This window comes from Camarhynchus parvulus, chromosome 4A, assembly GCF_901933205.1.
Source record: "Camarhynchus parvulus chromosome 4A, STF_HiC, whole genome shotgun sequence".
Lineage (NCBI taxonomy): Eukaryota > Metazoa > Chordata > Aves > Passeriformes > Thraupidae > Camarhynchus > Camarhynchus parvulus.
Genome location: NC_044600.1, coordinates 3,543,637 through 3,570,000, shown reverse-complemented (window position 1 = coordinate 3,570,000; position 26,364 = coordinate 3,543,637). Strand labels below are relative to the sequence as shown.

Here is a 26,364-nt window from a genome sequence, read left to right as displayed (position 1 = left end):
ATATCTGTACCCAGGGATACACAGAAATATTTGGCACAGGGAAACTCTCTCGGGGTGTAATTGCACAATTAAGAGAAGGAGAGAATTGATCACAGATAAATTTATGTGGCTTACAAAACCTTCAAACAGAATAGAAAACTTCAGTCTACTTCTCATCTCTGATTTCTACCTGTGAGGCTGTCCAGACCTCTACACACATCCTCTTTCCCTCATTTCTAATAAATCTGTAGTTATGACAGGGCTAAATAGGTTAAAAATCACACCTTTTCTCCTCAGCACAGTAGTGTTTAAGCTTTGAATGAGGTATCCAGCAGATCAGCTGAATCAGGTCAGGAGATATTTTGGAAAAAGCCTGGAGATTTTTACGTGACTAGGGGTGTCTCATATAGAGAAATGAAATTTGAAGTGGCGCCTTCATCTAGGGGATCATGTTCCACTTGAAGGGGAAAGCGTGATAAGTCTTGTTATTTGTTAGTTGGATCCAGCTAAATGCAGGAAAGGAAAAATGTAAAAAAAGAAATGGTCATGAGAAGCCCAAGAATAGTTTCCCTTTGCCTTTGGTGAAAAACAAAAAAGAGGCGAGAAGCACGTATGAAGGTATGAGCGGTTTGAGGTTTAATAAATCAAGATATGTGCAGAAATCTCCCAGCAGGATCCGTACTTGATGAGCTGCAAGGCTCAGATTGGCAGGGGCAGGGATAATTGCTATTGAGACTGCTACTCTCTGCCTTTTCAAAGCTCTGCTCACTGGAGGCACAACCACTTCCATTTCTTTTTTTCTTGTACTTGGATCTCCCTTTGCTCCTCTCTGCTCCACTTTTCCCAATAACAGTCAAAAAGGACAGCATAAAGCAGGGTCTTCATCCCCTCATGCTCTCCCATCAGGAGCTTTTCTGAAAAGTGCTTTATGAAGGAACAAACATGGAGTTAATTATTTTCATCTGGCAATAGCTTGGCTTGGAGTGAAAACCAGGTCTTCTTGCCATTGGCCTGTATTTTGTTTTCTATGTCCTCTAAAGAAAAATGCCACAGGCTCAGATCCAGCACTAAGCCATTATTTTTCATTTTGTACATTCTGACAGCTCAAAATCATGCTATATCATGCCTTCTGGTCACATCATTTTTGGTTCTTTAGAAAGATTATCACTTGTTCTCAGGAAGTTGAGCAGGAAATACTCAACCTCCCTGAGTTTCTCCTTCACTTTTTATTTCCCTCCAACACAACTCACTACGAATGTGAGTTTGGAGTTCATGCATTGCAGTGACCACCTGGCATTATCAGAACAAAGGATAATTTTAAGATGATAACATAAAATACTCCTATCTTTTTACCTAAAAGGTTTCACTCAGTCATTCTTTATTATATAATCTAAATGAATACAGTGTTAATTCTCCTGGAGGATAATGTTCTTGAATGGTGATTTAAACTGGCATTAATTGAAATGATTTGTCTGAGGCACTCACTGCACCCCTGAATATAGAAACATTTCTATCAAATAAAACACTCAGGCAGTGCAGGCAGTGTTCTCTCCAGGCTGATTGGATATTCCTACAACTCCAATTTCTATGCCACAGAAATAAGGGGTTTTAAGTAATTTTAAGATTGTTTATAGCAAAGTTTTATGTTCAGGTTAGTTCTGTACCAGGAAGAGAACCATTTGAATAATCCTACGTACATAGAAAGGAGTTTCTATTTCTTAATTACCTGCATAAAACAATGAGCATAAAATTCTTCTGTAGACATGAGATCATTCAACAGTAGAAAAAGTAGATCAACGATCCAGACAGTTCGCACACTAATCTGCAGAGACTGGAAAATTATTTTGCAATTCCTCTGTTAAAAATAATAAATATATAATTTCCAAAGGGAAGCAGCTTCCTGAGGAGAGTGTTTGGATTGACTCATCTTTGTACCTCAAAATCAGAGTGGCCACAGCTGAGGGAAGGCACAAAGGGCTCAGGGCTCTGCAGTTTGGGTGCAGCTTCCATTTCCCAGTGGAATTACCCCAACAAATCCCTGATTTCTATTTCTGGGGGGATTCAAAATATCCTAGCCCAAATTCATCCTGCTATGAATCATGATGACATCTGTCTGTACGTTGTCATGTCTGGGGGAAGAACAAAACTCAAATGAGCTAAAAGTGGTTTGCAGTTAATGAAATGCACATTTGCACTTCTAATCCCAAATGGGAAAAATTATTTTAACTAACACTGACTGAGACAAGTGGCCAGTTTATGCTAGCCTTGGCAATAAAAATTGCTAAAAACAGCCAGTTTCAAGAGCTCTAAAGGAATTGTCAGAGCTTTCAGTTTCGTTGGGAAGTCAGGAATTTCACTGTTAACTGAAAAAAAATTATAAATTTTAATTACTTATTTCTTCATTTGCTACATCATTTTCTATCATTATTACAACCTCATGTTAATGCTATGACCTCAGAAGTCATCAACAATTTCCCATACTCTTTTAGGAGAAATTTTTTCACCCATACCATAAAAACCACAATGAAGAATAAAAAATGAAGAAGATGACTGCAGCAGAAATTTCAAGGCAGAGGCTGGGACAGTTACTGATGTGCTAAAATGTTATCAGCATCAATTAGTGCATTAATACAACTTTATCATTATTTTATCTGTGTTCACAAATGGCTTCTAAATTTTTCTCTCTTATTTCCTAACTGAAATATTTTAATTTCTCAGCCAGCTGCTGGGGTTTAGCTGTGACGGATGCTGGGATTTTTGTAGGAGAAGAGTTTTTCTCAGCAGCCAGAGGGGCAGAGCTCCCAGGGCTGCGCAGGGTGGAGCTGGCTGGGGGAAGGGGCCGAGCTGCACTTTTAAATAAGCAATAAATAAAAAGAGAGAAAAGAAAAATGATGATCTGCACTGGAAATATTGCTGCACAAACCAACTGAACTGGCGGGGTTGCAGTTTGGCCTGGGCACAGCTCCAGCACATCCCACAGAGCTGGAGCCCCCTGAACTCCAGGGCCTGTGACTGGTGGGGTTCACAGAGCGCAGGGAAGGACACCCCAAACCCAAATCTCTAAATGACACCGACAACTCAACTTGGCTAAACTGAATTTCTCCAATATCACAGCATCTTAAACAGGTGCATTCCACAAACACCCAGGAAGTGGTCACCGTAAAAATGTAAATAATAGCCTTATCTACATCAACAAAATTAAAATACTCCCATAAATCACCTGTTTTCATGCAATATTGTGCTTCTAAGCTTCCTCGTCATCAGGTCTGCTTCTTGGTTTTGGCTACACTGAATGAGGTTTAATAAAACACTGAATTTTAAAAATGATATGGCAAATAAATGGCATTTATGTGTTATTGCATTCTAATTAAATAATGAGGAAATCTGGATTTATCCTTTATATACTGATTAATGAAGAGTGCTCTGCTGATTAGTGTGAAGAGTTCTCCATTATGACAGAAAATTAATTTTACATAATTCAGAAATGTAAAGAATTGCAGGCCTGTAATGAATCACAAAACTCATGCCATCAATTCTGATTACAGAAAAGATGAAATTGTACCTCCACACACCATTTTTGAGTCCCAGCTTTCTTAGGATCCAGAAAAGTCTTGCTGCTACCTGTCATTCCCTCCTCTGTGTTTCATTCAGGTATTTATTTGAACAGAGGTGTGAGCAGCTCTTTGAAAAGTAAAAATTCCCCAAAGTTTAATGAGAAAAGGGCAAAGATGCCTCTCTGTATTTAAATTCTGTTCCCTCTCTGTATTTAAATTCTGTTCCCAGGAAACTTTTTTTCCTTGCTATAATAATAGCAAGGAAAAAAAATATACAATATGCTATAATTACCCATAATAATAATTAAATATTAATAACAATTAAACTCTCTTTCTAGCACACGATTTTCTGTAATAAAATCACGGAGCAGCATCAGGAGCAGGATTTGCCTGGAATTCTCTCAGCACCTTGTCTGCCTTTGCAACTGAATCCCCGGCAGATTTCAAGCGTGGCTAAACAAGTTATTCCTACCTCTTGTATTTATTTCACTCAGAATCTGCCATCCCAGCTCAGTTTTGAAAATGTCATGTGAAATAGTGTCAGAAGTGATCCAGAAGGCAAGATGACTTCTGACAATTCATGTTTTTCTCCCAGTAAGCTTTGGTACCTTGGAAAAAAAAGAATAAAATACAGTTTTCTGACATGATTCATTGTGACCAGCCACGCTGGCTGGTATTTATGTCCTCCTTATCATCCAGACACTTAATGCTTTTTGATTATTTCTTCACGTTTTCAGTGTATATTTTCTGTTTCAAAATTCCATGTTTCTTTTAAAATGGACCATATTTTGAGTATCCTTCACAAATCCTTACAGGAAAACTCTGGAATGATTTCACTTGGTTTTCTACCTGAAATGAAGTTCATACAATTCAGTGAGTTCAGAATAATTTAAATATAGATTTATCTCTCCAGGCTAATCCACGTTTTAAGCCATTATTAAGAATGCTAATTACAGCTCCTCATCCCAGTGAACGCCAGCACAAAGATAACGTGAAACAATTTGTGTTCCTGATTCTTCAGACCAAATCATTGATATTTTCCCTCCCTAACTAATGCACTTTTGGAGACTCATTCCTGAATACTCAGCTTTTGTTTGCCCAAACCTGTGCACATTTTATAGGAATAAATCTTCATCTGTGCTACACCCTCAGCATCCTCTGCCAGAATTCCACACCAGACTCCAGGGGGCTTTTCCTGACTCCTTCCTTGAGGATATTTTGACTTTAGTTCATCATTACCCAGTTCTACACTCTGAAGGTCAATATTTGAGTCTGACAGTCATACGCTAAGAAAAATATATCATTATTTATCTTTGAATTTAATTTTCTCTCTCCATTATATGTCTACCATTTCTAATCAGCTGCTGAAGAGAAACCAGAAATTATATAATTAATTTTAATGGAGAACTTGTTTGTGCTTCCAGTATTTTTCAGCCTCTGAAGACCTTTGCCTTTGAAATAATTAATTATATTAGTGGTATTTATAGTGTAGTTAAATGTGACTTCAGCAAACTTCTGAAAAAAGTACCCATGACTAAATGAAATAATTAGACTTTCACTCCCTTGGAAATGATTCTCTAACCACAAATAAACACATGCTATGGGGAATTATTTATTTCCCCCAACAATACTGCCTCTTTACAACTGGGATGGCTCAGTATTATTTGAGGTTTTTTCTGCAAACATCAAGGCTCAGTGCAATGTACTGACATACAACACTTAAGAGTGCAAATATTGAATCTGAAAAAAATAATTTTTTCAAAAAAGAAATTTCTGAAAAACGTTAAAGGATGCTTAAGAGGTAAATAACAAAACATTTCAGAGTATGAATTTGGCACCCAGTAGCTGATACAAAACTAATGAGTATATAATCCAATTTTGCAGCTTTGTCATTGCCTATGAAGCATTGAAAGAAAACAAATAAGAAAGTGGAGTCATTAAACACACTGAGACAAATTCATTTTTGTAAAAATGACAAAGGAAACATATTAGAGGTGAACTTGGTTTTCCCATTTTTCTTTAAAACTAAACTAAGCTAAGCTAAAATGGATTTGAAGTTGTAATAAAGACAGAAACCTTTTGCAAAGGGGATGGAAAACTGCTGTGTCTCAATTCAATATTACATTATAATTTGCTTTTTAATTATTTTCCTTGACTTCTATGAGCTATATAATGAGGTATGATCTTTGAAAATGAATGATCTAACATCTCCATTTTCTGGTACTACCAATTCAACCTGATTTACCATTTTTTATTTCTCTGTTTTCTGAACTAGATGTTAAATTGTGGATGTAATCCAATATTCTGCTAAATTTGATACTGTAATTTTTTGAAGAGACCTTATCTCTCCTAATCATTTATGAATTTGCATTAACATTATCAAAGACAACCAGGAAATTTAGTCAACAGCTGTCATTATTTCCCAGTTGGGCTTGGAAATTTAAAAAAACAGGTGATATACATTCTAAAAAAATACTATATTAAATGGAGAAAATGTTTTTCTAAATAATCTTTAGCTAAAATAGTGTTAAATATTGCAGCATTTTCAAGCTATGTGATATAAATTTATATCAACAAATGCATTATTATTTACTAAAAAAAGATGAATAGAAAAAATAAAGATTTTTCTAAGGAAGTGTCAGGAAGGTGTTTCAATCTACTACAAAATCCGTATTTAAAGGCTGTAAGGAATGATGTTTTGAAAAAACAATATGGGTTGTCTATAACTGGGAAAGCTAACAGAATTCTGGAGTGGGAGGAATATATTTATATTGTATATTTCTGTGAAAGGCAGAGAAATTAATTTGTCTCCACTATTTGCATTCAGATGCTAAAGGCCATGTACAGGTTCCATGAGCTTTTAATTTGGAAATTTCTCTAGAATTATATGGTGTCCATTAAATTGTCCTCAGATTCATTACTATTGACTCAAGTAACTTAATGGACAAAGTAAGAAGAGATCAGAAATAACACCTGAAGATGTAATATCCAGTTTTTCATGCCAAGAGCTATTTTAGCTGTCAGTACCACGGGAAAATAGGGTTTTTCTAAGGATTCTGTTTGCGAGTGCTCAGGAGGCTGCATTTAAATCAGTGCTGTGCAATCCACTCAAAACTGAGGGAAGCAGACAAATACTACACAGCCTACTACTAGGGGGAAGCACCCCCTACTACACACAGCTGTAATAAAGTACAGCTGTTTACAGTTTAATAAAGTGCAGTAAAGTACAGCTGTTTGCAGTTTAATCAAGTACAGTAAAGTTTATGCGCAGGTTTATGAATAAAAGCTTCCAGATGGCAAACAGAAAAAGCTGGAAGAGGCCATGGTAAGACCAGGATTGTGGGACCTTCAAAAATTTCTGTGCTGCCTTTTGAATAGAAATCAATGTCATCAGGGTTTATAACTAATTTCTAACACTGTGTTCATCCCTGCCTCTGTCCCTGGCAGGCTGTCCACCACCAGCAGCTCTCTGGGGATGAGCACCAATGGCTCTGATGAGTATTTCCAGTCCTCAAACCACGCAGAGCAAACCTTCCGCAAGATGGAGAGTTACCTGCAGCAGCAGCAGCTCTGTGATGTGCTCCTCATCGCCGGGGACCAAAGGATCCCAGCCCACAGGTACAGCCCCCAGGGCCCTTTCTGCCCCAAATCCCCAAAAAAGCTGCCTCAATTTATGAATAGCCTGGTTGGTTGTGAATGGAGAGTTACTCTAATTAGGACTCCAGCTAATCACGTGATCAACCTTTCGTATCTGTTATTTTGAACGCAATGAAATTCAAATGCAAACAGCTGGCACTGTCCACCCTCTCTTCTTGCTGCTGTCAAACCAGAGCAAGATCAGTGAAGAAAATCTGCCCAGATAAGCACTCTGGGAGAAAATTGGATTACTAATTACTCCTTTAACTTCACTGCTCACCGCTGCAAGGTTTGACTCCTATGCTAATTGTTTCCGTTGTACACACAGTTCATAACATAATAAAGCTGGATTTTCTGCCTGGTACTGAGATGATGAGGTAATTTGCTGTCCTGCTGATGCCTTGTCAAGGCTGCCCTAGAACAGAGGCTAGATGGAGTTAAAGAATAAAGCAGGGATTTATTAAAAGGCCTCAATGGATACACCTTGGACAGTACAAGAGCCCAGCCAGGGCTGCACCCAAGATGAACCAAAATGGCCACAAAATGCACGACCAGTCACAAGGTCAGACACTTTTATAAGTTCTGGTTCCTTTGCATATTGGAATTAATTGTCCAATTATAATTTTAGGTTATGAAGTCCCATCCTTCTTGTTTTTCTCTCTTTAGCCCACAATGTTTGTGCCCTTGAGCTGAGATTTGGATCATTTGTCCTTGGTCCCCAGCTAGAGCAGAAATTGCTTTGTCTCCCTGCTCTGTGCAGAGAGCTCACCATCCCCTAACATGAAGCTCAGATTTATACACTAGAGCAGCACCGAATCTGAAAAATATAAAATCTAAAACCTTGAGGCATCTCTGCTAACCCTGCTTCCCCTGCAGGCTGGTTCTCAGTGCAGTCTCTGATTACTTTGCTGCCATGTTCACCAACGACGTGAGGGAAGCAAAGCAGGAGGAGATCAAGATGGAGGGAGTGGATCCTGAGGCGCTGAAGGCTCTGGTGCGCTACGCCTACACAGGTAACCCTGCCCCAGAGCTGCTCCCAGAAATTTATTTATATTTTTGTTCATTAATATATGAATTTTCATACTAAAGTTCTGTTTATAGAAATTTATAGATATTTTTGTTCATTAATATATGAATTTTCATACTAAAGTTCTGCTTACAGAAATTTATATATTTTTTGTTCATTAATATATGAATTTTCATACTAAAGTTTTGCTTACAGAAATTTATATATTTTTTGTTCATTAATATATGAATTTTCATACTCTAGGTTGGAAGGGAGTTTAAAAAACACCCATCTCTAACCCCAACACCTTCCACAATACCAGGTTACTCAGAGCCCCATTTTGGGAAAAGTTTTTTCCCTAATCACAATTTTTTTTTTGGTTTTTTTTTTACGAATCCAGATCAGATCTAAAGATGTTAAGGTTCCAATAAAAATGTCCCAATCATTGTATTCCCAATCCACCAAATCCTGTAAGTTAAAATATCTATTTAAAGAATCTTTCAGCTAGAAAAGAAAATGGATTTGTGAACCACAGGGCATGTCAGAGAAAAGAGTGACAATTTTTAAAATAATGAAAATACAAGAGAAATGACTTAAAACTTTTTTTTTTTTTTTTTTTTTCCCAAATGAAAACTGCCCAGGTATCCTCGAGTTAAAAGAAGACACCATAGAGAGCTTGCTGGCTGCTGCATGCCTCCTGCAGCTCTCGCAGGTCATCGAGGTGTGCTGCAATTTCCTCATGAAGCAGCTCCACCCCTCCAACTGCCTGGGGATCCGCTCCTTTGGGGATGCCCAGGGCTGCACTGAGCTCCTCAAGGTGGCCCACACGTACACCATGGTAAGGTGAACAGCTGGCAGCTCTGCAGTCACCATCACTTACAGAAACACTCACTTCTGTTGTTCCCCACCTCAGTTTGGCCCTGCAGAAAGGCAGCCTCAGTGAATTTAAATTTGCAGTACGAGTGGTACCTGCTCCTGCCAAAAAATGTAATAGGGCCTTAGCGCGGCTCGTGTCTAAGGACAAGCAGCAATGGGCCATCCTCAGGCCCATTTGATTCCACACAAAGAAAATTCTAAAGCTGATTTTAAGGTGAGACACGCATAAATAGAGTCAAAATAAAGAATGTATTGGGAAGATTTGGAATGCTAAAAAGAAGCACGTCCCTGACTGGAACATAATCCTTCTCTGGCTCAAAGCAAGAAATGAATATTCAGAGCATGGGAAACAGAGAAGTGAGATAACTTGCTATGAAACCAAACTGAGGGATAAATATTCAGGGCAACAAGATGTGCTATCGCAGCTTCAAACACACAAAAAGAATGGCAACTGCTAGAGCTAAATAGATATAAAAAGAACGACTTGTTGGAAGACCCATGGCAGCTTTCTGCTTGAAATGTTAGGGGAGGATGTCAGAACCAGTTTAGAGGCTTCAAAATGCTGAGAACGCTCTAGCAAGGGATTGTGCCTGTCCACCTGCTGAAGGAGGTGAGAGTGGGATGTGCAGATCCAGGGCACCGCTCGCGCTCCTCCCTGTCACAGCAAGGAATGCTCTGTTTTGCAGCAATTACACCACCTCTACATTTCAAAGTTTGAAATGGGGCATTTAAGATAGAGGTTTGCTCAGCCTGCATGAAACAGGGCTGCCCTTGCTGTTCCAAAACTTTTTATACTCATCCAAAATCAGGAAATCCCCCTCTACTCTTGCCTCTTTGCTCCCACCAGTGTGAGAACGTGGGATTAAAATTATGGTTGAGATTTCTGCAAAACTGAAATAAAATCATAGGGTTGGATTTATGATTTTATGACAGTAAGAGATGTTGAGACAATAAACAACAATGAGATTATGAGAGTAATTTTTGTTTATGGTTTTTTTAACCATTTGAATCCTCCAGTCTTTCCCAGGAGTTAAACCTTTATTACTTTTTGAAATCATATGTCAAAAATTTGAGAGTTGAGTCATTAAGAACTTTCTAAAATGAAGGATCATGATGACTCTGTGACACTTAGCAGCACTGGGCATAAATTTTATATTATTTTCCTTGGAAACAACTTCTAAAACCACCTCCTGTTCTTGCATGGAACAGAGTGAAAATGCTGCCATGAAACAGGACCTGGACCACAAACCCACCCACCACATTTGCTACTGACAGCTTAGAAAAAGGAAAGGAAAACTGCACCTCTGAAATACAAATCTGTCTCAACCCCTTGCAGTGATGTTACAAAAAGCCTTTGGAGAACAGGAGATCACCACAATGCATAAACACATAAACATTGTGGAGGGGGATAAGTAAAACATTCAGGTTTGTTTTGTGTTGGTGAAAATGTGGAACTCAGGAGAAAGGCTAGAAAGTTGTCCTGTAAATATAGAGCCCATTCCACTTTCAGATGTGCTGTAAACTCCAGACCCATCAATAAAACCAGACACAATGGGGACCTTCCCCTGCAATGTTTTGGCCACAGAGGCAGAGTATTAACAATTTCCTGCCTGGTATCTTTTCGTGCAGATAGAGCTCGTTCTGATAAACAACTTGGGCTATATTTGTAACTAGAAGTGGACTGGCCTTCCTGTCCTTGTTTCTGAATGTCACAAATATTAAAGCAGGATATGCATAACAGACCAAAGTTGACATCTCCTTAATCACTGATACTTCTGTATTTGCATCCTGGCTACACTTGAAAAGAGTTACAAAAAGTGAAGAAACATCTGAAAACAAACAATAAAATATCAGTTACTAAAATTTCTTCAATTGCCCTGTTTCAATCTGGTTCCTAAAGAAGATATATTAATTCTAGGTAGAGAAATAGAAATTCTATTTCAAATGCAGTCATGAATTCTTACACGCATCTCTTGGCGAGTAACATAACCCCCTCTGTCTCTTCACCAAATTTCTTTTTTCCTTTGGAATTTGCTAGGGAATGAGATAATATATATATTTATATCCTATATATAGGTATCAACCCTGATATTGTTGTAGCCCAACCATACAATGTTTTTTTAAATTAAAATAATTCTGTTAAAGAGTTTAGGTATTTAGTGGTCACTTCTGGAGTTGGGGAATTTGATCACAGTAGTAGCTAAAAGGCTGAGAAGCCTTCATTGGGATTTATCCAACTTTGTATTGCCCAAAAGAAAAGTGAGCTGGATTTCCTTTGCTGGATTTTCTTGCCCTAAGAGCACGGTCACAGAGCCAACAGCTGGCACAGCTTGCTGCAAAAGGATTGGAAGGTTTTGGTTTATTTGGCTCAAAACCTTTGAATCTGCAACAGAAGGGACACATTTTATTTGAGTGCCCACTTGGCACTTCTAAAATGCACATTTTATCTTCAGATAGTATTTCTATCAAGCCACAGAGCTAAGATCACACTAATGAAGAAAAGTGTCAGTGGCGAATCCCTAAGCCAGGACAAAGATATCTGCAGTGTGAAGATGAGCATTATTCCTCAGTTCTGCAAGAGTAGGGCAGCAAAAAGCAACCAACATCTCCCTTAAAAAATCTACCAAAAATCCCTACCAAAATCTCCCTTAAATGATAGAAGGACATTCAGTGATCTTTAAAATATCCACAGCATTTCCCTGAATGAAACATTCACAAAGCCTCCATTATCTAAGAAAAAGCTATTTCTACCTGTGAAAATCACCAGCGCATTGAAATCTTCTTTTATTTTTAGGAGCACTTCATAGAAGTAATAAAAAACCAGGAATTTCTTTTGCTCCCAGCTAATGAAATTGCCAAGCTCTTGTCTAGCGACGACATCAACGTGCCGGACGAGGAGGCAATTTTCCAGGCCCTGATGATGTGGGTGAGGCACGACCTGCAAACCCGCCAGCAGGACCTGGGCATGCTCCTCTCCTACATCAGGCTGCCCCTGCTGCCACCCCAGGTGGGAACATGAAGGGTTAACAGGGAACTCTGCCAGCTGGAATGCCTGTCCTGGGCATCCTGCGGGCAGAGAGGAGAGCTTTGTGGGAAGGTTCTGGTTGGGACTGGAGATTGTTGGTATTTTTCCACCCTTTTAATTTTTTTTTTTAATGAAAAACTATTTATCTTCATTGTTTTTAAACACAGATGAAAAGAAATCCCCCAGTGTAATTACCAGGCTCAGAATTACCTCTAAAAAATGCCAGTCTATTCCAAAAGCCAAGTGTTCCAATGCTGGGTTGTAATGCTTCTCCTCTAACAGCACAGCAATTTAGATAACATGCAAAGATATTTTTTCAGATTTATCAAACTGCAGGACAGATAAGCCACAATTCTTCTTTCTTTATCACCACGAAAAGCAGACAAATATAAAAGGGCCTAAATTACTGCTGACAGTTCTGAGCACTGACATTACTTGTCCCTTAATTCTGGAAGGGACTATTCATCCATCATGTTCCAGATCTGGACATTCTGTTTTACAGAAAGGTGACACTGCTGTGCCTGTGCCATAGAGGAATCTTTATATTTCCTCAAAAGTTCATATAGAATATTTAGACTGTCAGTCAGGACACTTTATGAATCTGCATGACTGATGCTGCAAATATTCTACCTTGAATAACATAAAAAAGTACCATAAACACATTATTTTAAATATATTTAGTATCTTCTAATACTCACAGAGATGTCCACTACTCTGTGGTAGATTTATTTTCTCACATAAGGAGTTTTGTATAGAGGGTGCAGCACTACAAATTTCTGATTTGATCCTTTTTTAAAAGTTAAAAGAAAGAGGTAGGAAAAAGTGAATCAAAGCCATCACACTCATAGACTTTTCCCCTCCACCTTTATACAGTTTTGCTTGCATTAAAGCAGAGTTCCCAGCAAAGCACAAGTGCGTGGTGAGCTCAAAATGAGCATTTGTAACTACAAATACTTCAATTATTCAAGTACATGCAATTTTAATGATATAGCTGTATATCAAGATGCTTTTTCCCCCATTTCTTAGCTCCTGGCTGATCTAGAAAACAGCCCAATGTTTGCAGATGACCTTGAGTGTCAGAAACTCCTCATGGAGGCCATGAAGTACCACCTGCTGCCAGAGAGACGCTCCATGATGCAGAGCCCTCGCACCAAGCCCAGAAAATCCACAGTGGGTGCCCTTTATGCTGTGGGAGGCATGGATGCCACTAAAGGTAAGCCCACAAGTTAGTTGGATGGGATTAATTCATTGTATTACAGACACCCAGGGAATACATGACATTTAGTTAAATATTTCCCATAGGAATATGTCAATTTAGGGGTAAAAACCAAGAAAAAGCAAATTACAGAACAGAATCCTATGTGTCAGAAGTGCTTTCTTCTTGCAAGAATCATATTTGTAAACAATACACATATTTAGGTGCAGACTACAAAAGTTGGAGTCATATGGTGATTTTTAAAATTAAAATTAGTATGAATTTTTGGGAAAAATAGTTGAATTTATAAATCAGAAGAAAAAGTAAATATTTAAAATGTTTCAAGATTTGTTTAATATTGAACATTGTGGTCAGTATTCTGACAAAGTAAGAAAGCTTAGATTTCAGAGAAGCAGAAAAATAAAACCAAAAAGCATCACTGAACTACAGAGAACTCTTACCTAATGCTTATAAATCCTTATTAGAACATTCCAGGTGGAAAGATTTGTATTTTTCATGAACACAGCTTTTCTTCAGGACTTCAAACACAGGGTTGGTTTTTTTTTTTCAGGTTTGTAGTTGAAAGTTAATTATTATAAATATATTCCAGTTCCTATTATTTGATTTTCACAACTGCAATCAGGTTACAGCTTTAAACATTGCACTATTCTATTTAGGAAGCAGAATATTAAATCATTTTCTCCAGGAACCTCAACTTCAAACCCACAGCTTGGAGCCAGAGAACTCTAATTAGTTTAAAGTCTAGCGACTTGCAGCACAGAATTACTTTTAGCTGTGTGAGTTCACTTTTAATAGAATCACAAAGAAGATAATCCATTTCATGGTTTACAAAAAGCTGCTGACGACTGATTTTTCCCCACATGAGAGACCTTGCAGAGCTACCTCTCTATCTCTGTGCAATCAAATCAGGTGCAGAATACACATTCATCCCCTGCACAACATGAAAACACTCATTCCTAGCACAATTTAGCAAATTGGAGTTAATCTGGTGCAATTAAGCAGATTCATTAGCGATACTGAGTATTTATGAATTGTATCAGACAACCAGGTAATCTCTAAAGTATCTTCCCCTAAAATAAGAACACGGTTTTCCAATCTTTTTTTCCTAATAAAAGTTATGCAAAGAAAGGGTTATTTCAGTCAACATCTGCACTTCCTCTTGGTGTCTCTCTTACTTCTTACCTTGGAGTGAAGCCAATTGTTTGAACTTTTGCGTTTTGATGGGTAAGAAGAGCAGCACTTCTGCTCCTCCTGCTGCACTCCACAGCTCTGATTCAGATTTGGAGCCTGGGCTGGATTGAGAGATAAAGGAACAGCAGAAAGAGACCAGGATGCTCTGGAGGAACAGCTCTGAGAAGGGAATATCTCCCACCGCTGGCAATAACACACTGCCTGTGATGGAGACAGACGCCAGGCAACGCCAGCTTTGCCTTTGTGCTTATCTCAGGTGGGATACCAGGACAAATCTCAAATTCCAATGATCAAAAGAAGATCAAAGAGGTGCTTTTGGGCTGAAATTTTGAAAAATGGGAATGTGCCTAAACCACGTTAGGTTTTGTGACTTTCAAATCTTTGAGCCTCTGTAAAAATTGCAGCCCACAGGGTATGGCTGCACACAATCAAACCTGACTGCATTTTCCCTGTGTTTTAGTTAGTGTGAGAGATTTCCTTTGAAGTGGAGAACTTTGGGGCACTCACGTATTAGCAGAGAATAAATGAGAAACAATCAAAGCAAAGAGCAGCAAACAGAATAACAAGATGGAAAGAACAGGCAAAGAAACCCAGCTGCTCTGAATAAAGGGGAGAAAGCACAATTTCTGTCTTTTACTGCAGATGGAACTGGTTTCTTTCCCAACCTATGCATGCGGAAAAACATATATATAAGAGAAAGGACAGCATGAGATAAACTCATTTCACTGAATTTCTGGAGTACATCAGGTGATCTCTAACAGATCTCTAAACCAAATCCTACCTTTCTTTTCTGCTTTATTGCATGGTTGTTTTCCTGCTGTAAAAGTAATTTCTTAGCCACAAACTGCCTGTTGTTATCTTTGAAACACCACTTGTCTGGTCTCAAATCCCAGCCAAGGAACAAGAAATCAGCTCTGTTTTCCTCATCTGGTTGCCTTTGACTGAGCTGAATTTGAGCTCCAGGGTGCAGTGGCAATTCTGCCTTGGATGTTACTGAGTTGTGGCCTCGCTGTGCTCAGCAGCTCTCAGAGGAGCAATTGTGGCTCCTGAGCGGTGATGGGAGCCAGGGTGTGGAGAAGTGTCAGGCTGAATGGCAGAGAGCTCCTGCCTAAGGAAGGGTTTCAGTAAAACATTAGTGCAGGTCCAGTGACCTGAAAGAAATGGAAAATGTGGCTGGTGTGTTAGAGCAGCCAAGCAGCTGCTGCCCAGGTGAGCCTCAGGGAGGATACCTGTGGGAACCAGGTGTGCCCTCACACACAGCCCTGCCTCCTGCCTGACTCCATCCTAAAAGGGAAAATACCCACAGGATTCCTGAAGATGCTTGTCCAATTCCTCAGATAGATACATGGAGTCTGGTTTTAATATCACGAATGCTTCAGGCACTAACACGGTTAAAGAGTAGATTGTTGTGAGGCACTGTATTCATAAGGAATATAAAAAAAAAAAAACAAAACAAAACAAACCCAAACCTCCCCTACTCTCATGGTATTTAAACAACAGATTTAACTCACCTCCAAAATTTGCAGTGCTACAAAAATTGCCACATTGTAAATGCTCAGGCACCCCCAACAAAGACAGGAATGATGAGGACTCCATATTCTCAGAAGGCTAATTTATTACTTTATAATACTATATTAAAGTAGACAGAAGAATACAGAAAAGAATGTTAAAGAATAATAATGAAAAGAATACTGAATGTTAAAGGAATAATAATGAAAACTTGTGACTCTTTCCAGAGTCCTGACACAGCTTGGCACTGATTGGCCAAAGAATGAAAACAACTCACACTAGAATCCAATGAAACAGTCATCTGTGGGTAAACAATCTCCAAACACATTCCACATGAGCACAACACAGGAGAAGCAAATGAGAGAAGAGTTGTTTTCCTTTTCTATATGCGGCCTCCCGTGCTGCCTTTCAGCTCCCAGGAGAAAAACACTGGGCAAAGGAACTTTTTCAGAGAATGTGAATGCCACACTGCCACAATTTAATTCTCCATTTCTTGCCACCAGTATATTCTCCTCGACTTGCCAACCACGCATGCAATTAACGCAGCTTTCTCATTGGGTTCACACGAGAACTGAAGTTCACAGTAAAACCTCATGTGCAAAATTTTAGTATTTTATAATTGAATCATATTTTGAGCTGGCTGCTGGTGGCTGGGCTCTGCTCCCTCCATGGCTGTCTCTGTTTGTCACAGGCACCACCACAATTGAGAAATACGACCTGAGGACCAACAGCTGGATCCAGATTGGGACCATGAACGGGCGGCGGCTGCAGTTTGGGGTGGCAGTAATTGACAACAAGCTCTACATCGTGGGGGGCAGGGATGGGCTCAAAACCTCCAACATCGTCGAGTGCTTCAACCCCGTCACCAAGGCCTGGACCGTGATGCCCCCCATGTCAACACACAGGCATGGCCTGGGTAAGAGGGGCTCTGCCTCTGCAAACCTCCCAGCACACACACAGGGGTTTGATCCACTCCAGCACTGCTGAGAAAACTTCTAACAGCGTGCAGAGACACCCAGAAATATTTGTAGAGGATGTTTTTCAAGGAGAGATTTGCCCATTGCCACGACTTTATGGTTTTATTAGTATCCACCAAATTAGCGCTAGTCTTCCAGAGGAAATTCCAAAATATAAGCTATAGTGAAAATAATCAACTTTACATGATTTAATGGTCAAGGGATACGTTTGCAATACAATAACAACCTGATTTCATTTTTTTAAATAAATTATGAAATAAGCCCAGAGATATCAACAACCTCTCCAACTCAGATCAGGGCATCACCCACAATGAAGAAAACAGTGTATGGAAATAAGTACAACTTCACCAGTTCTAATGTTGTAATTACAAGTTTTACAGAGCTCTGCCATGGCTTAGTATCTATGGTTTTTTTTTACTGCAAAATAATCCTTAATATTATTCACACTGAAGGAATAATATGAATATGAAATCTAGAATTTATTTCCAGAACTTAAAAAATAAGGCTGAGTAGACTGTAACAGAGGGAATATGATGATTTCTGAATTTATATATCCCAGGCCTGATGAAAAAGCTGGCTTCTCTTAAGTTACAGAAAGAGGTAGTGCTTGAAATCATCAGTAAGTCCAAATGTTCTGGAATATTTCTATTTTTATAATAGAGGAAGGTTGATCCAGAATTATTTGGCAAACCATTGTGTCCCATGTTACCTTCTTCACTGTGTGACAGAGAAAGGGTAGTGTAGGGTTCTTACCAGCTAGAGCACCAAATTTATGAAACCAAATACTAGTAGGTGGCAAAGGGGAAGAAGACCAAACAGATGAAATAATTATCATTGAAATATTTATATTTCTGACTGCAGGGGCATAATTCTCCCCAACAAGTAGGTCACAGCCATAAATTGGAATGCCCAAAGTTTGGCTTCAATCTGCGCCTGGTTTGCAAAGCTGCCTCACTCTTACAGCCCCCATTACCTTCAGGGAGATTCTGTGCAGTTGGTGCTTTTGAAGAAATCAGGCCACGTATATTTAGGCCTGAAAGACAGATTTAGAAAACTTTTAAGCAGCTGGATTGAAACATTTTGCCTCACCTAACAAAGAGAGCAAAGAGCAGCAGCGGCTCCCAAAGGGAAGGCACCAAAGCCCTTCTCTGGAGAAGCACAATGGCCCAGGCTTTGTCCACACAGAGCTTTGCAGTGACAGCCAAGCTGGCTCTCCTGTGCCTCAAGGGCAGCTGATAGGAGCCAGCTCTCATCCAAGAGGCATTAAAATGTTGTGGTGCTCTAGCTGGTAAGGACAGCCAGCTACCCGCCCACCCAGGCTTCGTGCTGGCAGCACTACAGAGCTTCAGCTGGCTCAGAATTAGGAGAGGTTGTTGGTTTGGGCATATTTTTCATTGCCTGACTCGAGTTTTGCCATTTTGTAGGAGAACAACATCTTTCCCCAGTTAGGGGCTCAAATTTGTTTCAGAGCAAGGTCACCAGAAGTGAAAGAGATAAAAGTCCAAGAAGAGAACATCAGAACTAAAGCAGCTTTCCTCTAATCTTTTGGCAAAAGATAATGGTTATTTAGAAGAGCACTGTATGTGAAGTGCTTGTTTATCTCTATTTATTCTTCCAAATAAAAAGACAGCTTTCAGATCATTTAATACCAGCCGAAATTGCTTATCTGCATACAGGGAATTAACGCACGAAATGAATTTGCCGCTGGTCACTGAAACCAAGAGATAATTTGCCCCCAATTCTATTATTCTATGTCCCTAATTCTGTCTCTGAAGGAGTAGCAATGCTTGAAGGACCAATGTATGCAGTTGGAGGCCATGATGGCTGGAGTTACCTGAACACAGTGGAGCGCTGGGACCCGCAGGCACGGCAGTGGAATTACGTGGCCAGCATGTCCACCCCGAGGAGCACCGTGGGGGTGGCAGCCCTCAACAGCAAGTATGGCAACAGGAAAACCTCCCTCTGGGTTTTCATTTGCTTCCTTCCCTGCCAGTGCAGCTTCTCGAATTTTATTTTCAGGCTTATGGTTATTAATGATCTTGAGGAAACAAAGAGAAAAATGTAATGCGTAGAAGTAAGAAAGGAGAGCCTTTCCTCTGCTGTGTGGTAAATTGATTTCAGGCTTGCAGTCAGGTTTTAAAAACATTTCAGCCTTTTTATATTATAGCAATGTGAAAATGTTATTACATGCGCATCAGAGTTTTACCTAGAATGTAACATATGGGGATATAAAATCAGCTATTTAAAAACATATTCCAAGCTTATGTTTACACTTTAAAATCATTGTGTCTAAATAGACTTAATGTGTACAGAAACAAAGTCTTTCCTTTGTTATACAAATTCACAGCCAATTTTTAAAAAGGTGTATGAAGTGTTTAATGGAAAGAAGATGAGTTTATTAATTAGGTATGGAATAAACAGCCTCTTATAAATCTTATCCTGTCCAGATTTGCTCCACCCTCCATCTCTTGCTTAAATACACAAAACCAAGTGCTAATGTATTTAAAGATTCTGCTAAGATGCTAAAGCCACTCAAGCCTTTTTACATGGGAACAGACAACTGTGGATCTTACAAAAACCTTGTAAAAAGCCTCTGGTTATGGAGAATACAGTAGGAGCCAACATTTCTTATTTAACCCTGTGGGAAGCTCTCAGCAGTCTGTAGGGGCTGGGAACACTCAGGTACAGACAGAAAACTGCTTTTACCTGGAACCTTTGCCAATGGCTTCCCTGATCTCTTTGTAAATTCCCAAAAAAGAGAAGGAGAAAAAGCAGAAACAAAGACGTCAGCAAAAGGGATATTTGTAAATGCAAGCTGAGGGTTTGCATTCATATTGCAGGCAAGATTCAAACTGTAGAGGCAGAAGTGCCTCTCCAGGTCCCCGCTGTAGCTCAGAGGAAATGTTCTCAGCAGAAACTCCACCAGAAACTCCTCCTGGTGCCTTCCACAGCAGCAACATGCAGGAAGCCACTTTGTCAAAGAGGAAATCAGCTTGATCCTGACTCTGTTCTCAATCATTGCTGATACAAACTGTCTCCAGCAGGGCTTAAATCATGTCTGTTAGTCTGGTGATGTAATTTCTGGCATACCAGGAGATCAAATGCCCATCACTCAGTGCTACTGCTGTGCTCCAACCAAGAGAATGCTTCTCCTTTTCCTGTTTCCCTAAACCACACCATATTTTTTCCTGTTTAACCCCACCAGAAAAGCCTTTCTGCAGAGCAGCACTTTCAGATCAAGAAATGATCCATTGAAAACATCAGTCAATGATGCTATATTTGGTCCTTTCCTTAGAGAATGGGAAACACCACCGTGTTTGTAGACATGTTGTGGAAAACAAAGGATCCCAACCAATCACTTTGTATATACAGAGATTTCCTTGCCCTGTGGAAGCTGTGTAAACAAGCAGGCTGTATCAATGGCATGATGTGAAAAGAAAATAAATCAAAGCCTCAAGTTTTCTATGGATCAGACAACAAACTGCACAACCAAACTGAATTTTATCAAGTGAACAAACATTAGGGGAGAGAGAACTGGGGATTTTTTATTATTCTAATGGTGAATAGAAAAATCTTTAAGCTAAAATATGCACCAGAGAAATCGGAAAGCTTTTTAAGTCTCTACAATAAAACAGGCACTTCTAAAGGAAAATGCAGCTGATCTGGTTTACTCTGGGCAAGTTCCACATTTCCCTATGTCTCTAATAAGCTGCACTAAATAAATTCAGTTTCATGGCAGAAAACAACAACAAAGGTGTGAAAGGGAGCAGAAAAACCAGCACACTCAACACCTGAACACTTGTATTACATTCCATCCTCGTCCAGCAGCACCCAAGTCAGCTTGAGACCAGAAAGAAGTTCAGGCTTTGGAAAATTCATTGACAAAATGCCACAACCCTCTGACATTTTTTAATATGGATTACCACCATTTATTCCTACAAGTTACCCTCATCAGCTGTTTAAATGTCTATTTACTAAATGCCTTTGGGCTGAATAGGCAACATGACACAAGGTGGTACCTTCTGTCCAGCAGATTTTCTTAAATACAGACTCAGAGGAAAATATATTTACTATATGTTTTATATATACTTTTGATATCTATTCAAGTTATTAAAGTTAACTGCACAGGAAAAACTTTTAATGTGATAATATGTCATACTCTGTAACCCTGTCCCAGGGAATGCCACCATATGTTTCAAACATATGCAGCATCTTTCAGTTCAGCTCTTTCTATTGGCTCACATTTAGAGAACCTGATGTGAATTTTTAAGCCTAATTTTCATGTGTGGCTGCTTGAACATTTCCATTGTAAGTGAAGAATAAACCACATCATTGTAACTTCATCTAAAATGTCTTTATGTTAGATGGCAAACATCTAACATGTTTGCCTTTGAGCAAAGGAAGTTCCAGAGCACAGCAAATAATGACAATTTTAAAGTGTTCTGAATGAAGTCAGGCAGATAAAATTCTTATTAGTGGGAGAGTAAAGACTGAAATTGTTTTCCTGCTTGTGGGTTGCTGTCCCAGGCTGTACGCGGTTGGTGGGCGAGACGGGAGCTCCTGCCTGAAATCCATGGAGTGCTTTGATCCTCACACAAACAAGTGGAGTTTGTGTGCCTCCATGTCCAAGAGGAGGGGTGGTGTTGGTGTGGCCACCTACAATGGGTTCCTGTACGCCGTGGGAGGCCACGATGCTCCTGCTTCCAACCACTGCTCCCGCCTGTCCGACTGCGTGGAGAGGTAGGAAGTTATTTTGCTTCTTTTCCTTTTCTCTTTACATTCCGGGAAGGGATTCTAGAATAAATTCTCTTCACAGTTGGAATGTTGTGTTTTTAAAGCATATTCCACCTTTTTGAAATAATATTTTGAGCAGGAATTTCCAACTGATTTCCAATACTTTTGTGATAACTAAAACCTCAGCAGCAAATTCCTCCCTCCTGCCTGAGCTACCCAAGAGCCAGGTAAAAGGAACTGAAGTACTGAGAAAAATTCAACATGTGACCTTCCTATTTCTCAAATGCCACAACTCAGGTTTAGGCTGCTTGTGCCATGTGCTGTAGGAATGAAACACTTTTCAGTTGTTCTTCCAGTAATTTGACTGATACTGATAAAAGTTTTAAAAATATAAGAAATATCACAGAGTCTTGTCATTCGGGGAAAAGAAAGGAAAACTGAGCAGGCGCTAAACTCTGCTGTGAACAACGGTCAAATTCTGGTTTCAGTTAGATGGGGTAAAGCAGGAATTACCTGGAATTCACTGCAATTTATAGTGGAATAAATCAGAAGGAAAAAAAACTATTAATGTAGGATGCTGCCATGCATTTCATGTGAGAAACTTAGGACTACTACACAAGATATTTAACTTTTTATACTAAACTTCTCTGGAAACATTAATTCTCACAATAAACAGAAAACCAAAAGCTTTATGGAGGAAGAAAATAAGACTATATTGAAATTAGTTTTTCTGAGTCAACTGGTGGCCATGCTATCATCCCCTCAAGTGCCATTTGTGTTTAAAACATATTGATGGCTTAATGTAATTGAAACCAAGAGGCTGTAATCAAAAAGTGAAAAGAGGAGCATTTTGTGTGCTTGAAGGCCCCTCTAGTGGCTAAATCAAAAACTGAATTGTGGCATTCACATTCTCTGAAAAAATCCCTTCGCCCAGGATTTTTCTTCTGGGAAAATGAGAGGCTTCAGAGAAAAAGGAAAACAATTCTTATCTCATTTGCTTCTCCTGTGTGGAATGTGTTTGGAGATTGTTTATCACAGGTGATTGTTTCATTGGATTCTGCTGTGAGTTGTTTTGACTCTTTGGCCAATTGGGGCCAAGCTGTGTCGAGATTCTGGAAAGAGTCATGAGTTTTCATTATTATCTTTTTAGCATTCAGTAATATTATCTTATCAATTATAAGATATATTATTTTATAATTAATAAGATAATACTACTGAATACAGCATTCAGTAATATTATCTTATTAGCATTCAATAATTCTTTTTAGCATTATTATCTTTTTAGCATTCATATATTTTCTGTATTCTTTAGTATAGTTAGTATAATACTATATTATTTAGTATCCTTTCTGTATTATTTAGTTTCCTTTCTGTATTCTTTAGTATAGTTGGTGTAGTACTATATAATATAGTTAATATAATACTATATTATATCAAAGAATACTATACTATAGATAGTATAGTTATGCTATCTTTAATATAATATTCTTTAATATAATATAGTATAATAAAGTAATACATTAGCCTTCTGAGAACATGGAATCAGATGCATCATTCCTGCCTTTGTCAGGGCATTCCCAGCAAACACAATACTGAATCACATCTCAGTTGTACTTGTTCAGAAAAGCAACACAGTAGAAAACAAGCAAATATCAGCAATTTGAACCTGGAACGTGTCTCCACCATGCGTTTTTCTGAATTTGACCCCCACATTTCCTAGGTATGACCCCAAAACAGATGCCTGGACCACGGTGGCCCCTCTGAGCGTGCCGCGGGACGCGGTGGGGATCTGTCCCCTGGGGGACCGGCTCTACGCCGTGGGGGGCTACGACGGCCACTCCTACCTGGACACCGTGGAGTCCTACGATGCTCAGAACAACGAGTGGACAGAGGTAATGGGGACCCAGGGGGTGCCTCAGAAAGGAGAGGGGATCTTCCTGCAGCTAGGGATAGTTCTGTCCCAATAACCGGGAAATTGCCGCCGGTTTGGGGAAAAGCGACATGTAAGGATGTAGGTAATACTAAATTATACTGGAGGTGGGCTTCAATAAAATATTAGTTCCCTCTCCTGCAAAATAACCATGTAAAACTTTTCAGACTGTGGGATGGAGGAAATGCATGGGCAAGCAAAGCAGCTTGCGCAAATCACTTTGGGTTTTAAGTGGTTGAATTCCCTGTTGGTAGATCTGGTGTGCTTGTCAGCCGTATCCTCTACTGGAGGCACCTCCAGACTTTTATGTTTAAGGCCCTCCCCACTGAGACCGAGAGGAAATCCCTGCACTGCCAGGATCCTTTTGCAGCCATCTAAAATATCTTCATGTTAGATAAAGACCAGAAACAAGTCCCTGGATTTGAAGACCAAAAACAGTCCCTGGTTTTGGAACACTGGATGTGAAGGCCTTTGAACATGCCAGGGGGACAGCCCCAGGCTAAACACTTGTTACTGAATTTTGCCAAAAAGCCCAAACTGTGTTTTCATACCTTAGTTAAACCTAATTTTTTTAGCATTACATCAGTTTGAATAAACAAATTGCTTTCCTATTAATCTGAAAGTAATTTCTTGTCCTATCCATAGGATGCTACTAAAAATGTTTCCTCCTTTTTCTTTTCCTTTTTCCTTTTCCTTTCTAGGAAGTTCCTGTCAACATTGGTAGGGCTGGAGCATGTGTTGTTGTTGTGAAGTTGCCCTGAGGACTGTAAATTATCATGAAACTGAGCTGAGTGGAGTCTCAGAAGTCAAGAAACATTTCCAGGACAGTACAGACTGCACACACCTCAGCAGCCCTCCCTTACAGACAATATTTATCCCTGAGCCGTCACACCGTTACAGCACAGAAGTGTCTTCCTGCATCACAAAAATCAGAAAACTTTGCAGAAGTGAATTACTTTGTTATGCCTAATATGTAAAATCCAGTAAAATGGTTTAAATGTTTAAATGGTTCAGGTTTGTTACAAAATTGTATCTGTTATTTATAAATTGCAGCAGTGAGAGATGTGTATAAGATTTCGAAACCTTTTTTCCTTTCTATGTTGTCAGGAATGCTAGTTTATATAAAAAGCTTTTATATTTTAAGTACATGAAAATGACTATGAAACACCTCCAAAAGGGAACTGCACAAAAAGAAATATTTGCTCCTAAGTACTACTGTCAACAGAATATTCTCTGCAGAAGCAACTTAATTTCTATATTCAGAAATTAAACTCCTAAATTAACTTTAAAATCAAATCAAAGAAATAGATAATTTTTTTGTTATTTACCATCCAGCACTGCTAGAACTGTGACAGAATATCAATTTTTAGCAGTGTATTAAACTGAATAGTAGGGTTAAGGTACCTTTATCCTATTGTGTGCCAGCAGAAAGAAATCTCTCTTGTCAAAACATAATGCAAATATAATTTGCAATAATTTTTGGCACGTAGATTTGTGGTATTTTAATGCTGCTCTGTGTCAGGTCACTCATGGATTTCTCTTTGCCCACTAACCATCTGTCAGTATGTGTTAAACTAACCTGACTATTCTTGGGATAATAACCATGCACTAAATTTTAAAACAATCACATCATTACATTCCTTGAATATAAGTTACAAAATGAAATTTTTATATCATATTGATATGACAATCTTTGACCTCAGCTGAAGATTACCAGCTTTCTCTCATGTACAGTAGAAATATGGTAAGGAATATACCACACCCACTGTGTAACTTTAGATACCATTTATGTAAACCTGTTTATGTTCTATCTGGAATTAGTGGAATGATAAGAATCAAGAACAAACAGGAAAAGGATCACCTGAGAACAGCACATAGTATTCCACATGCATGATATTTTCTTTTTGTGTGCCAATTTCTACTGTTTTGCTTTAATTTCATTTTTTATAATTTCAAAATGCTGAAAGTGTATTCTAGAAAAAAGAATGTATGTAAAATATTCTATGCTGTAAAGCACAATATTTGGTCAGTATCCACCTCAGTGTTTGTTATGTTGTTTTGTCAGTATCAGAAAATTCAGGACAGAGGCAAAGATCTCTGAATGTGTAGGCCAACTTTCCTGATAGAATACTGTGGTTTCAGATTTAGCAATATGCTATTTTAAAACAAATTTATAGTATTAAACTTATTGAATGCCTCTAAAGAAAAAAAAATCTCATAAGCATATTTATAAAAAGAAGAACATTTTTAACTTTAAAAATCAATTATGTTTATATATAGCATGCTACATTCAAATAAACTTTACTTTCTCTGCTAAGAAAATTTTGGACTATATTTTGGACTACATTTTAGATTTGGACTATACTTTCAAAAGTAGAAGACACAGAAGCATCAATCTCATTTTTGTACTCGAAAAGAACAAAAGATGCACAAAAATCCCCTTGCCAAGCAAATGGGGAATGAGCCCTAAACCAACTTATGGGTTCCAGAAGTCACATCAGAAGAATATCATTAAATATTTTAATTTCCCAGCAGATCAAGACTCTGAATCAAACACAAGGGGCCAAGCACAGACAGAGAATCTGCCCAGTGCTCTGGGGAGTGGGAGGTGGAAGCTGTTCCTCTCTCCCTGTCCATAGGGAGTCAGTCTGTCTGTCCACCTACCCAGAACATCTTCTTGCAGCAAACACTAACTTTTAAACATTAATAATAATAATTCTAACACTTGTCC

The 26,364-nt window shown here is 38.9% G+C and overlaps 1 protein-coding gene across 2 annotated transcripts in view; it reads left to right on the top strand.

Moving 5' to 3' along the window:
- KLHL4 (kelch like family member 4) overlaps positions 1–25,955 on the top strand; it is a 75,241-nt gene extending 49,286 nt beyond the window's left edge. For both annotated transcript variants that reach the window (XM_030967889.1, XM_030967887.1), the window contains exons 2-11: positions 6,981–7,151; positions 8,046–8,182; positions 8,817–9,013; positions 11,846–12,058; positions 13,103–13,289; positions 16,684–16,908; positions 18,745–18,907; positions 21,497–21,709; positions 23,424–23,595; positions 24,335–25,955. In XM_030967889.1, coding sequence (XP_030823749.1) covers positions 7,009–7,151; positions 8,046–8,182; positions 8,817–9,013; positions 11,846–12,058; positions 13,103–13,289; positions 16,684–16,908; positions 18,745–18,907; positions 21,497–21,709; positions 23,424–23,595; positions 24,335–24,394 — 1,710 coding nt within the window. In that variant the 5' untranslated portion in view covers positions 6,981–7,008 and the 3' untranslated portion in view covers positions 24,395–25,955. The remainder of the gene's footprint in view (positions 1–6,980; positions 7,152–8,045; positions 8,183–8,816; positions 9,014–11,845; positions 12,059–13,102; positions 13,290–16,683; positions 16,909–18,744; positions 18,908–21,496; positions 21,710–23,423; positions 23,596–24,334) is intronic.
- The last annotated feature ends 409 nt before the right edge of the window (positions 25,956–26,364 follow it).